This window comes from Mesoplodon bidens (genome assembly GCF_964165515.1).
Source record: "Mesoplodon bidens genome assembly, chromosome: 17".
NCBI lineage: Eukaryota > Metazoa > Chordata > Mammalia > Artiodactyla > Ziphiidae > Mesoplodon > Mesoplodon bidens.
The window spans coordinates 15,572,519-15,587,903 of NC_138174.1; the positions used below are offsets into that span (position 1 = coordinate 15,572,519).

General features: G+C 42.7%; 1 protein-coding gene across 1 annotated transcript in view; it reads right to left on the reverse strand.

Moving 5' to 3' along the window:
- The window catches only part of VPS36 (vacuolar protein sorting 36 homolog), a 33,791-nt gene extending 21,676 nt beyond the window's left edge, over positions 1-12,115 (reverse strand). Inside the window, exons 1-3 of the mRNA XM_081214981.1 lie at positions 11,941-12,115; positions 3,656-3,724; positions 1,725-1,795 (exon numbers count right to left, since the gene is read on the reverse strand). Coding sequence (XP_081071107.1) covers positions 1,725-1,795; positions 3,656-3,724; positions 11,941-12,036 — 236 coding nt within the window. The 5' untranslated portion in view covers positions 12,037-12,115. The remainder of the gene's footprint in view (positions 1-1,724; positions 1,796-3,655; positions 3,725-11,940) is intronic.
- Positions 12,116-15,385: the final 3,270 nt, after the last annotated feature.

Below are 15,385 nucleotides of genomic sequence, written 5' to 3' on the forward strand. Positions count from 1 at the left end.
TAGGGCTTCCCTGGCGGCGCAGTGGTTGAGAGTCCACCTGCCGATGCAGGGGACACGGGTTCGTGCCCCGGTCTGGGAAGATCCCACATGCCATGGAGCGGCTGGGCCCATGAGCCATGGCCGCTGAGCCTGTGCATCCGGAGCCTGTGCTCCTCAACAGGAGAGGCCACAACAGTGAGAGGCCCGCGTACCACAAAAAAAAAAAAAAAAGCTGAAGATAAGCCCACATGGAAAAAAATTCCTTGTCAGCAATATTTGTTCATAAGTTGCCCTCAATCACATGCATCTAAAGTATAAAGCCAAAATGTTTTATATACTTGAATAAACAGAAACGTTTTAACCTGTGGCTTTAAACCAAGGTGAGCACATCTCCTGGTCTGCCTGGGACAGTGCAGTTTTATGCTTGCCTGATCTCATTATAAGCAGTGTCCCTTATTACTCTAAGAAATGTCCCTGTTTGGACAATAACTCCTGTGATACTCTATTCAACACTGATATCTTAAAAAGTCGAAGTTGAGAAACTTTATGGTCAACTAGAAATAGGAGCCAAGTCAAGTATTTTTCTCAGACGGGTCACTTATGATTTTAAGTACTGAATGATACGTACACAGACACATAAAAGCAAATGTCTGGGGACTTCCCTGGTGGTCCAATGGTTAGGACTCTGTGCTTCCACTACTGAGGGCCTGGGTTCAATCCCTGGTTCGGGGACTAAGATCCCACAAGCCGCGCGGCATGCCCCCCCTCAAAAAAAAAAAAGTAAATGTCTGTGGAAATATATACAGTGACAGCCAGCCCACACTTATTTATTATGACCTGAGGATATTACAGCAACTTTAGTACTTGATTGATGCTTTAAGAATGACTTCCATTTATCAATGAGTTTACAGTAGGATAATACCTTCTTTTTTTTAAAACATATTTTTCCCGTTTTGAGATATAATTGACATATGGCACTGTATGAGTTTAAGGTGTAGAGCCTAATGATTTGACTTACATACATCATGAAATGATTACCAGAGTAAATTTAGTGAACATCCAATACAAAATTAAAGAAATAGAAAAAAAATTTTCTTCCTTGTGATGGGAACTCTTAGGATTTACTCTCTTGATAACTATCATAGATAACGTACAGCGGAGTTAATTACATTTATCATGTTGTCTTCAATACATCACATCCCTATTGCTTATTTATCTTATTACTGAAAGTTTGTGCCTTTTGACCACCTTCTTCCAATTTTCCCTGCCCCCCACACCCCACCTCTGGCAACCACAGATCCCATCTCTTTTCCCATGACTTTGGTTGTTTCTTTTTGAAGTATAACTGACCTACAATACTATGTTAGTTTCTGTTACACAACAGAGTGATTCTGTATTTCTATACATTTCAAAATGATCCCATGGTAAGTCTAGGTACGCTATGTCACCATACAAAGCTATTACTTAGTTACTGACCATATTTCCCACACTGTACCTTTCATACCCATGACGCATTTATTTTGTAACTGGAAGTCTGTGCTTCTTAAATCTCCCTCACCTATTTCCTTCCTCCCCCAGGACAATACCTTCTTAGGGGAGCTCTGACCAACAGACACAATCATCTGATTCACTTGCACACACACAGTCACGGCCATGACTGACTGAGCAATGACTCAACCAAGTTAACAAGGACAGCTTGACTGGAGACGATTTTGTGCATAAAGACTGTAATATACAGACCTTACCTTTTCCCAATTCCAGCTGCCTGTTCTTCAATGAACACGATTTGGGAAAGAGGAATGGCCATGCAGCACTCCTGGGAGGGAATCAAAAGAAAACACAATCCGTAACACTCGTCAGAAATCCTTGTTTTATAGATTTAATGGGGTGCCACATATCTTTAAGGTCCTTAGTAATTATAACAATAGAAAATAATAATGTTATTTTCTTCCTTAAATAAACTTAAGGAAAAACTGAATGAAGACAATACTGTGGTAGCAGTTTGCTGCATGGAAGAACATAAGAGGTTTAAAAGCAGCTGTAACAACCTTTGTTTTTACAGGAGCTATATCTTTTAAACAGCAGTATTTATATGAAAATTGTTTACATATAATATATTCTTATATGGAAAACAGAAGATAGAGCAGGTAAATCAAAACGACTTTAAAGACTGTGTTATAGAGCTGATTTTTCCTCTTTATAATTTTCTATATTTCACTCACCCACCCACAATTAATTTTTAACAGAAAATACTAACATGGCTTCCCTTTATTAGTATATCTGATTTTTAGAATTATTATAAAGGCCCGGCACTTAATAGGTCTAAGGGTTTTGATATTAACTCCTCTATATGATAATCAAAAAAGAAAAAATTATACTAGGGGCTTCCCTGGTGGCACAGCGGTTGAGAGTCCGCCTGCTGATGCAGGGGACACGGGTTCGTGCCCCGGTCCGGGAAGATCCCACATGCCGCGGAGCGGCTGGGCCCATAAGCCATGGCCACTGAGTCTGCGCGTCCAGAGCCTGTGCTCCGCAACGGGAGAGGCCACAACAGTGAGAGGCCTGCGTACCGCAAAAAAAAAAAAAAAAAAAAAATTATACTAAGAATAACTTAATTTATAAACATATGGTTTAAGGACGCCTACCCCTCCAGAAAAGATTTCTTTCTTGAATTTATATTTCTTTAAAAAGAATTAGGCAACATTACCAGTTCTAAGGCATGCATCATCAACCAGGCCAATATCACCACTGAGAGGGGCCTCCCTGGTGGCGCAGTGGTTGAGAGTCTGCCTGCCAATGCAGGGGGCACGGGTTCGTGCCCCAGTCCGGGAGGATCCCACATGCCGCGGAGCGGCTGGGCCCGTGAGCCATGGCCGCTGAGCCTGTGCGTCCGGAGCCTGAGCTCCGCAACGGGAGAGGCCACAACAGTGAGAGGCCCGCGTACCGCAAAAAACAAAAAAACAAATAACAAAAAAAATATATCACCACTGAGGGGGAAAAATTGGTTCTTGGGGGGGCAAAAAGAGTCAGAGTTTGTAGCAGTTAGTGACATGCAAAGAGCCTCAGTACAGTAGATAGTTTACCTGTGGAATTAAAATTTCATGGGGGAGGCAGCCAGCAATTTAAAAAATAACATAGAAAAGACTGCTTCTTTTACTGGCAACACAGAAATTTACACACAAACACACACACACACATTCAAGGTAAAGCTCTTTGGAATAAAGATATCAGGTCTATACATATCACTGAGTCCTCTCTTCCTCGAAATGCGAAAATGGGGGGGGGTCCCCTTTTGCTGAGTGACGGAGAGGCAGTTCATCTCAGTATCTAGGTAGAAGCCTGCACTTTGCAGCAGACCTCCAAACGGGTTGTTTTCAGGACCCCTGACTGATGGGGACACTTGGGTGTGAGGGAGAATCTGATTAGTGCTTAAAAACCAGGAGCCACCAGGATTCTCTGTACAGTAGCTGCAGACTGTGCTAGGGTTGAATGAGGGACCAGACCCTAACTCCTCTATCTGTGCCCCATTCAGGGAGACCATATGGAACACACTCTTCTGACATCTGCCAACAAAAATTTATCACATGTATTTATAGTTTTGCCAGAAAGAAAAAAAGAAAGAAAGAAAAATCAGTGACATAAAACCTAGAACAGAAGCAAAAAAACTCGATCTTACATGATTTTTCTGATCTCTCCAAATTAGACGGTGCGTACTAAGAAGGAGGGTCCCAGCATCAAATTTTATCTAGAAAAACAAGATCATCACAAAATATTAATAACATATCACTCAATGTGGTCCAGATTTTCTTCCCCATGAATTGCACAATAGTAAGTCAATCACATAAATAAACATTTTAGAATTAGATTTATCACAAGTTAAAGAGAAGCAATGCTACACACTTCATAAGCCTTGCTAAAATTAGGAAAACATTGGGCCTCCCTGGTGGCGCAGTGGTTGAGAATCTGCTTGCCAATGCAGGGGGACACGGGTTCGAGCCCTGGTCTGGGAAGATCCCACATGCCGCGGAGCAACGAAGCCCGTGAGCCACAACTACTGAGCCTGCGCGTCTGGAGCCTGTGCTCCGCAGCAAGAGAGGCCACGATAGTAAGAGGCCCACGCACCGCAATGAAGAGTGGCCCCTGCTTGCCGCAACTAGAGAAAGCCCTCACACAGAAACGAAGACCCAACACAGCCAAAAATAAATAAATAAATAAAAATTAGGAAAAATTGCAAACAACCTAGCTACGTAACAATAGGGAAGTGGTTAAATCAAGTGTGATACATTCATACTATGAAATCCATGCAGGGGTTAAAACGAATAGTGAGGTAGAGCTACATGAACTATCACGGAACTCAAAGACATAGGGCTAGTGGGGAAGGAAGCAACTGGCAGCATATTGCATGTAATGTAATCAGACAGATATAAACTCCATGTCCCTCAAACTACATGTGAGATAGATGTATAAATAGATAAAGAGATGTGTGTATATATACACATATAAGTAGTAGAAAAAGGTCTAAATGGGATACTCAATGATCTGTTAACGATGGTTATCTCAGAAAAAGTGTGAGGGAATGGGTGAAAAAGAAGCAAAGGGCCCTTTTTCAAAACTATACACCTCACTATTGAGTGCATTTTTACCACCAGATTGAATTTGTGTATAACACTCATATAAATTTTTAAATGATTTTTAAACAATAAGAAAATCCAGAAAAAAACACAAACAGATGCAAAGTAAGTGTGGATGGAGACTCAATCAATGGCACTGGCACACCTGGGTTGCCCACTGGGGGCGGGGGGAACAAAGTAAGATTATACTTAACGCATTGTACCAAAATAAATTCTGGATAGATCAAATATTTGAGTTAAAAATTTATGAAAGAACTAGAAAAAAATTACAAGAAAAAATGTTAAATCACTTCAGAGTGGAGAAAGTCTTTCTAAGAAAAACATTAAACCCATTAGCATTAAGAGGAAAAGATTGATCAATTCCCCTCCACACAAACGCATGCCCACAAATTTTTCATGGCAAAAACCACCAAGGGCAAAGATGGCAGACTGGGAAAAATAATTGTAACTCACATCAGAGACAAATATATATGTCTCCTTAATATATAAAGTACTCTTACAAATCAATAAGGAAATAGCCTATAATCCATTAGATAAATGGGCAAAGACTGTTAACAGAAAGTTCACAGAAAAGGAACTACAAATGACTCTTAAACACATTAATTGATGCCCAACGTCACTGATGATAAGAAAAAGGCAAATTAAGACAACATCAAGATACCACTTTTATCCATGAGATTGGCAAGGGCCCAAAAATTTGATAACATTGTGCTGGTGACGTGTTGGGCAAATAAGCATTTGCACACATCACTGGAGGGACAAGTGCTATGGAGGGCAATGTATCATCATCTATCAAAAATATAAACACACAAATCCTTTGATCCAATCAATGCCCTTCTAGGAATTTATCCCACAGACAAATTCACACATGTGGACAACGATATGCTACTAGGTTATTCATTGTTGGTTTTTTTTAATTTTTATTTATTTATTTATTTATGGCTGTGTTGGGTCTTCAATTCTGTGTGAGGGCTTTCTCTAGTTGTGGCAAGTGGGGGCCACTCTTCATCGCCGTGCGCGGGCCTCTCACTATCAGGGCCTCTCTTGTTGCGGAGCACAGGCTCCAGATGCGCAGGCTCAGTAGTTGTGGCTCACGGGCCTAGTTGCTCCGCAGCATGTGGGATCCTCCCAGACCAGGGCTTGAACCCATGTCCCCTGCATTAGCAGGCAGATTCTCAACCACTGCGCCACCAGGGAAGCCCCATTGTTGTTTTTTAAAAGCGAAAGATAGGAAACAATTTAAATGTCCATCAACAGGGAAATGTACATCCACACAAGGAATGACAACTCAGTCATTAAAAAGAATCAGGAGACTATGTATTTGATAACATCTAAGATGCCATAAATTGAAGATTCATCCTGCTTCCAGGGGGGTGGGGGGGTAGAGAATATGCACTTAGACTTAATGAAATATGGTAAATCCCCCACACAGATTAAGTGAAAAAAGCAAGTTTCAGAACTCTGTATGCATAGTATATTACAAGTTTATACTTTAAAAAGGAAAAAACAATATATTTTACGCAAACACCTGTGTATGACACATGCACATGACTCTCTAGAATGAAGCACTGGTGACTTCTGAGGGGGAAGTGGGTGACAGAGAGACTAGGATGGGAGGAAGACTGTTAACTTTTCGTGGTTTTTGAATTTTTATCAGGGGATTGTGTCACTTAGGCAAATTATAAATGTAAAAATGTTTTTTAACTATAATACAATCACAAAAATGCCAGCTAGGTCTTTAGGACCAAACCTTTAATCCTCATAATTTGTTATTATGTACTGGAAGTTACATAAATAAGCAAATTTTAGAGTTGGAACCCAAAAGACTGATAAGTCAAACCCCTTTATTTGTCAAAATCACGAAATATAATGGAAGTTTCTATTCACTTTAGTTACTAGAAAGTCAAATTTGCCATAAAGTAGGGCATGCTTCTATCCTTTTGAGGAGTAACTAGTTATTTCAAAAGTTATAATATAAAACAGAAACTCAAAGGAAAGCATCTTAGTGAGGGTCCAGGTTATGACAAATAATAATCCCTTTGAGTTTAAAATAATGTGGTTAGGGTTTCCCTGGTGGCGCGGTGGTTAAGAATCCGCCTGTCAATGCAGGGGACATGGGTTCGAGCCCTGGTCCGGGAAGGTCCCACATACTGCGGAGCAACCAAGCCCGTGCGCCACAACTACTAAGCCCATGTGCTACAACTACTGAGTCTGCGCTCTAGAGCCCGTGGGCCACAACTACTGAGCCCGCGTGCCTGGAGCCCGTGCTCCACAAGAGAAGCCACTGCAATGAGAAGCCCACGCACTGCAACGAAGAGTAGCCCCCGATCTCTGCAACTAGAGAAAGCCTGTGCACAGCAACGAAGACCCAACACAGCCCAAAATAAATAAATTAAATAAATAAATTTTAAAAAATAAATAAAATAATGTGGTTAAAAATGGGTATCAAGTAAATAACCAATTAGAACATTATTATATATCATTCTTAAGTAAAAATATTCATAAATGCAATTATGTATGCATTTGACAATATATTACAAGATACTCATAATATTAATATAGAAAAAAGCAGTGTATATACACAGCACGGTTACACACACACACACACACCTGCACAATCACACACACAGGATGTGCCAAAAGTAATTGTTTACAGGTAAAGGATTACTGATTATTTCAAGTTCCTTCTTTTGGTTTACCCATATTTAACAACTTTATTACTTGTCTAATAAAAAAAGATAAAGAAATCTGTTACAGGCATATATAACTCCATGCAACTCTGAAATGTATATAAATTATTTTTTGTTAAATTGAACATAAGCAGAAACACTCTGTCAAAAAAGTCCTTTATAATAACATAACCAATACTTTTTAACATGAGTGTTAAAAAATTATTTTCTAAGAGAAACGTCTGACTGTATTACTAATATCTTAAATTAGTAAGTTTAAATAATATGGTTAATAAGCTTTAATGGGAAGAAAACTGCTGAACCATCTGGTCGAAGACACTCTGTAAGAGATTTCCACCAAGCACTTCAGCACCTCAGAGAAAAGACTTTGGAGTTCCACGCTTTCCTCTGCATCTGAAGTAACACATTCACATTCCTGGCACTTAATGCGGCCTGGCTACAAATGTTTTGGTTAATGCTGCATATGCAAAACCAAATAATTGAGTTTAAGGTATTTTAAAAATCTCTTTTTTGCCAATGAGTAAGATTTCACTTTTCCAGAAGCAAATACTTTATCAACTTGAGAGTACCTGATACCACATTACACAGCATAACTACATAATAGTTCTGATTAGGAAACTGCACGTTATCTGACCGAAATCCAAGCATAAGGATGTGAATTTAAAGCTGAAGCCAGAGGACGTTCCATTACTATGTTGATGAACAATGTGCACACGTAAAGCATTGCTGCTCCCAGTGAAGACACGGTGTAATTGTTCCCTTCAGGGATTCCAAGGGATTATGAGCTCAACGGGACAGGCAAGTTTAGGCTGCTTTGCTTCTCTACTCAGAGCTAGAATAATTTCAACTACTTAAAAGTCAATAGTTAAAACAACTTAGGCATTCGCTGAATAAGCTCTTACTGTTTTGTTTTGAGTTCACATTTCTCTGTTATAAAAGTAATATGCTGTTGAAAATCTGGAAAACATTTTTTAAGTCTAAAAAAGAAAATGAAATCATTCGTAATCAGACCAGCCAGTGTGTGTGGATATAACCTTAAAATAAAATGAGACCAAGATATTTATAGTTTTATAACTTGCTTTTTTTCACTTAGCAGCCTATGGTTAGCCACGCCTCATGCTGATTAGGGCGTGTCATATTTAATTAACCATTCCCTATGGTGGACATTCAGACTGCTTCCAATTTTTCCCTATACTTCATAATAATAAATAATATATATATAATACTGCTGAGATGCACATCCTCGTTCATTACATTTTTATGCATCTCTGATTATTTCCCAAGGGTAAATTCCTAAAAGCTGAAAGAAAATACACATTTTCTAAATCTTCTAGTATAAGCTGGCAACTTGCCACTTTACACACCACTAACCTTCTTACATTACTTTTTAAATTAGCTGAGGCTACAGATGCTTCTGTGAATTGAAACAAATGACCTGTCCACACTGCTTAGGAAAACAACATATTATCCGGTCATAAGGGGCCCATGAAGACTGTGCCTGTATAAACAAGCAAGAGGCACCTGAGCAGTGGAAAGAGCAGTGGTCTGGCTCCACCCATTACCAACTGTGTGACCTTGGACAGGTCGCAGTTTTCTCAACCACCTACTGAGGGTCTCAGTGTACTCATCTTCAGAGGATGTTCCATAAACATACGTAGAACATACATATTACACTACGGAAAGGGTCTGGCACTGGTAACTGCTGTATTTTTGTGTGTGTGTGTGGTACGCGGCCCTCTCACTGCTGTGGCCTCTCCCGTTGAGAAGCACAGGCTCCGGACGCGCAGGCTCAGCGACCATGGCTCACGGGCCCAGCTGCTCCGCGGCATGTGGGATCTCCCCGGACAGGGGCACGAACCCGTGTCCCCTGCATCAGCAGGCGGACTCTCAACCACTGCGCCACCAGGGAAGCCCCGACTGCTGTATTTTTGAAGCGCTCCAGCAGAGTGAACAAAGCACAGTCTTTGGGAGTCTGATCAATAGACATTTAACTCCCAGCTCTTCTGAACTAACTCAGTGGATCTTAGGGCAAGTCACTGTTGCCTCTGAGAGTTCTTTTCTCATTCAGTAAAATACTCGCCTCACATGCCCACTGAGAGGATTAAATTATGTAAAGCTCCTGGCACGTAGCAGGTACGCTGCTTATTCAAGGTTCTGTGTGTTTGTTTCTTTGTTTTAATGTATTTCACACCCACAGTGAGCCAGAAGATACAAAGGACGAGCAGGGAGCGTCCACTGGTCTTAGCCCTGCACCTACTGGGGAACATGTTGGGTGCAAAGCTGAGAAGGCTGTGCAGTCTGCACTGCAGCACGGAGACCACGGGAGCTAGTGAGAGACTCTGAAAGGGCACCTGCTCAGATCCGGAGGTTGATGTGTGCAGCTTCCTGGAGTCCTCAGACCACGCGAGGTCTGGACGCCTTCCAGCAGAGGGAGAAAGGCAGGACGCAAGACTTCCCCCAGGAATCAGTCTGGCCCTCAGCCACACTAGGGACAGCTCAGCAGGTGACTGAGTAGATCCAGCCCAGGGACCACAGTGGTGAGCAGGCCTTAGAGCTTCGCTTAGGTCTCAAGACATAGCCCTCCCGCACCACCCCCAGCTTGCAGAACAGCTAAGAATTCTTGACTAACAACAAGGACCTACTGTATAGCACAGGGAACTATATTCAGTATCTTGTAATAACCTATAATGGAAAAGAATCTGAAAAAGCATAGATACATCTGTACAACTGAACCACTCTGCTGTACACCTGATACTAACACAACACTGTAAATCAACTATACTTCAATAAATAGTTATAAAAAAAAGAATTCTTGATGAGATCAAAGGGTCTCAACTAAGTATTTCCCATGACTTTTTTCTTAATCCTCTGATACCTATATCTGTCTGCTAAAACAAGAAGCAAAAATAAATAAAGCAAAAACTAGAATTTGCTGGTTCAGCAATGGTTTCTCATATATGGGTGCTAATCGTTTGATCTTTTTATTGTTTTAAAGATATCATAAGGACTTCCCTGGTGGCGCAGTGGTTGGGAATCCACCTGCCAATGCCGGGGACATGGGTTCGAGCCCTGGTCTGGGAAGATCCCACGTGCCGTGGAGCAACTAAGCCGGTGCGCCACAACTACTGAGCCTGACATGCCTAGAGCCGTGCTTCACAACAAGAGAAGCCACTGCAATGAGAAGCCTGCGCACCGCAACAAAGAGTAGCCCCTGCTCACCACAACTAGAGAAAGCCCATGCGCAGCAACGAGGACCCAATGCAGCCAAAAATAAATAAATAAATTTATTTTTTAAAGAAACAACATACCATAGTTATGTTTTGTGTAGCCAACGTGTCCCTAATTTGCATATTGGAATTCCATAGAACAACAGAGTGTGGGGATTGGCAAAAGCTAGACAGCCAGCAGGGAGTGGCTTTGGAGGAGACTTTGAAGACCCATCTGTCAATACCCATATTCGGACCTGAGAGTGCAGCCAAGCTCCAAAGCCCCTGAGGGAGGGCAGGCTGATTAAGCTTCCCATTCTCCCCAGTTCCAAAGGTGTAACATCGGTTTACAAAAACAAAAACAGTGAGCTTGTCACTCCAACCAAAACATGCAAATCCAATTTGAGATCAAGTTAACAAAAGTATTGAAGCAATAAACAGAGTTAGGGCCAAGCAAATTATTTAAGAAAAAAAGATCTTGACTCAATAATGGAAACATGGAAAAATGCCCTCCAGGAGGGAGAGCCCCTGGGCCCCCGGTGCCTCCGATGGCTGTGCAACTAACCCCCGCCCTCCACCCACTAGAAGGAAGGAAGCCTCAAACTTCTGTAAAGCACAGACAGGAAGAGCTCTGGGTCCAGCCACGTTTGCGAAAGTACAGGAGGAAGTTTCTCTAAGGAAACTGCAAGGAAGGAGAGGTAGCAAGTGAAAACTTCTGAAAACCACAAATGCTAGTGAGTAAATGGGTTTTTTTATTTTTTTCTAATTCCAGCTTATACATTTCATCCAGAACAGGATGATAGTTTGTAGTCTGACGGAAGTCTCCAGTGAACGTTAATATTTCTGTGAAATACTGGCAATATTTCTCCTTTCAATTTGCAAACACACCTCCTAAGGTTTACGCTTGGATTACCAGGCATGGCCTACTCCATCACTCGACAAAACAATCAAACCGCCTTTCCACTGTCACTCGCAAATAAAAAACAAACAACACACAGAGCCTACAGCCAAGGCGTCCCAGGAGAGGCTAACTCCTCCTTTCGGAAAACCTTTTAAAGCCACCCCCCTCCCGCTCCGGCCGGGACCGCCTAGTCCCTCGGGCTCCCCCAGGTCCCAGCGCCCGAAGTCACGCCCGGTTCGGGAGCGCAGGACCCGGCGGCCTCCGGACAAAGGCGGAACCGGCCTGCCCGTCGCCCGCCCGCCGCGACTGGGGCGAGGAATCAGGGTTCCCGGCCCGCGCCCGCCATGCCGCCCGAAGGGGTCTCACCCCGGGTGGGAAAGGGGCCGCCGCCCGACTCGCCCGCCCGGAGCCGTTCCCAAGTCGGGCCGGAGCCGGGCGCTGGGCCGGCGTGGACTGCGGGGGCGGCGCCGAGCGGCGAGGCCGGGCCCGCGAGTCCTTGTCCGGGAGCGAGGCCGGGCCGGCCGCCGCCTTACCTTCTCCTCGCCGTCGTAGATGCGCACTCCCCGCTGCTGGATCACCAGGGTCTCGTTGATCTCCAGGAGGCCGCTGGTCCACACGAAGCGGTCCATGGCCGCCTCTCAGGCCGGCCTCCGCCGCTCGCCCGCGCTGGCGCTCCCGGCGGCGAGCCGAGCGCCGGGCAGCCTGCGGCGCCCCCTGGCGGTGGGCGGGGTGGAGGCCGGCAGGGAGGTAGCGGTCCTGCCCGGGCGCTCTGGGGAACGCGCGCTGCCCCGGGGGCGCCGGGGGACGTGGCGACGTGCTTGGCGCGCCCCCTGGCGTTCCTTCCGCCAAGGTCCCGGTGGGGACATCCACCCCATCCTTTGTCCAGCTGAGGCACAAACACAGAGTTTACAACGGACTTTGAGGGAGCCCAAACCGCAGCTTGGACTTTCTTATTGTGCTTTATTCCTGCGTATTTGTGCCGTTTTCTTGTCAGTGCCCAGCATGCTGCCATGTTCATTAAAGGCTGTAAATGATAACTGTTTTTTTCCAAATGAATATTCATGGCCTGAATTATTTTCACACAGCTTCAATCAGTATGTAAGTACTATTTTGTACCCTTATTTTTTTGACATTAAAATCATTTTCATTTAAGGGACTTCCCTGGTGGCACAGTGGTTAAGAAGCCGCCTGCCAATGCAGGGGACACGGGTTCGAGCCCTGGTCCAGGAAGATTCCACATGCATCGGAGCAACTAAGCCTGTGTGCCACAACTACTGAGCCTGCGCTCTAGAGCCCGCAAGCCACAACTACTGAACCCACATGCCACAACTACTGAAGCCTGCGTGCCTAGAGTCTGTGCTCCACAGCAAGAGAAGCCACTGCAATGAGAAGCCTGCGCACCACAACGAAGAGTAGCCCCTGCTTGCCACAACTAGAGAAAGCCCGTGTGCAGCAATGAAGACCCAGTGCAGCCAAAAATAAATAAATTTATTTTTTAAAAAATAATAAAATAAAAAACTACAATGAGGTATCATTTCACACCAGTCAGAATGGCCATCATTAAAAAGTCTACAAATAATAAATGTTGGAGAGGGTGTGGAGAAAAGGAAACCCTCCTACACAGTTGTTGGGAATGTAAATTGGTGCAGCCACTATGGAAAACAGTATGGAGGTTCCTTAAAAAACTGAAAATAGAGCTACCACATAATCTAGCAATCCCACTCCTGGGCATATATCCCTAGAAAACTCTAATTCAAAAAGATACATGCACCCCAATGTTCATTGCAGCACTGTTTACAATAGCCAGGACATGGAAGCAATCTAAATGTCCATCGACAGAGAAATGGATAAAGAAGATGTGGTACATATATATAATGGAATATTACTCAGCCATAAAAAAGAATGAAATAATGCCATTTGCAGCAACATGGATGGACCTAGAGATTATCATAGTAAGTGAGGTAAGTCAGAAAGAGAAAGACAAATACCATATGATATCACTTATATGTGGAATCTAAAATATGATACAAAGGAACTTATTTACAAAACAGAAACACAGAAACAAACTTAAGGCATAGAAAACAAACTTAAGGTTACCAAAGGGGAAAGCGGGGGCCGGGTATGGGGGTATAAATTAGGAGTTTGGGATTAACAGATTCAAAATGTTATATATATATATATATATATATATATATATATATATATATATATATATATATATATATATATAACAGGGCTTCCCTGATTGCACAGTGGTTAAGAATCCACCTGCCAATGCAGGGACATGGGTTCGAGCCCTGGTCTGGGAAGGTCCCACATGCTGCAGAGCAACTAAGCCCGTGTACCACAGCTACTGAGCCTGCACTCTAGAGCCCGTGAGCCACACCTACTGAGCCTGTGTGCTGCAACTACTGAAGCCCGCGTTCCTAGAGCCTGTGCTCCGCAACAAGAGAAGCCACTGCAGTGAGAAGCCCACACACCACAACAAAGAGTAGCCCTTGCTCGCAGCAACTAGAGAAAGCCCACGCACGGCAACGAAGACCCAATGCAGCCAAAAATAAATAAATAAATTTACCCAAAAAACCCCAACCAATAAGGTCCTACTGTATAGCACAGGGAACTATATTTAATATCTTATAATAACCTATAATGGAAAAGAATATGAAAAATATATATATATATCCATGTATATGTATAACTGAACCACTTTGCTGTACACCAGAAACTAATACAACATTGTAAATCAACTATACTTCAATTAAAAACAACAACAAAAAGGGCCTCACCATCACTAATCATCAGAGCAATGCAAATCAAAACCGTAGTGAGATACCATCTCACACTTGTCAGAATGGCTATTATCAAAAAGACAACAAATAACAAGTGTTGGCAAGTTCGTGGAGAAAAGGGAACTCTTGTGCACTATTGGCAGGAATGTACATTGTTGCCACCACTATGGAAAACAGTATGGAGAGTCTTCAAAAAGTTAAAGGTAGAACTATTATATGATCCAACAATTTTGTTCCAGGTATTTATCTGGAAAAAGTGAAGACACTAATTCAAAAAGATACCTGCACCCCCGTGTTTGTTGCAGCATTGTTTACAACAGCTAAGATGGAAACAACTTAAGTGTCCATCAATGGATGAATAGATAAAGAAAATGTGGCATATAATACACACATACAGTGGAATATTATACAGCCGTAAAAAGAATGAAACCTTGCCATTTGCAACAATGTGGATGGACCTTGAAGGGATTACATAAGCGAAATAAGTCAGAGAAAGACAAACACTGTATGATCTCATTTACATATGGAACTCCCCCAAAACATAGAGACAACAGACTGGTGGTTGCCAGAGGTGGGGGGTTGAGGGTGTGCAAAATGGGTGAAGGGGGGTCAAAAAATACAAACTTCCAATTATAAAATAAATGTCATGGGGACAGCATGGTGACTATAATTAATAATATTATATTTCATATTTGAAAGCTGCTAAGAGAGTAAATCTTAAAAGTTCTCCTCCCATGAAAAAAATTTTCTAACTGTGTATGGTGACTGATATTAACTAGACTTCTTGTGGTGATCATTTTGCAATATACACAAGTATCAAATCATTATATTGTACATCTGAAACTAATATAATGTTATATGTCAATTGTACTTCAATTGCTTTAAATGTTAAATAAAAATCAAATCAGGGAATTCCCTGGCGGTCCAGTGGTTAGGACTCCACACTTCCACTGCAGGGCGCAGGGGTTCAATCCCTGGTAAGGGAACGAAGATCCCGCAGCCAAATAAAAAAAGAAAGAAAGAAAGAAAGAAGGATCCAGTGCCTTGCCTGCTCTTTGTTTTTGTTGACATCGGAGCTACTAGTTGAAGAAAATGCTTTTCCTTGGGCCTTAATAGAACAGGAGTAATGTCAGTTTCTTAAAAGGCGAAAAAATAAGTAATAATAGTATGGATGTTGTATCTGAGTGGG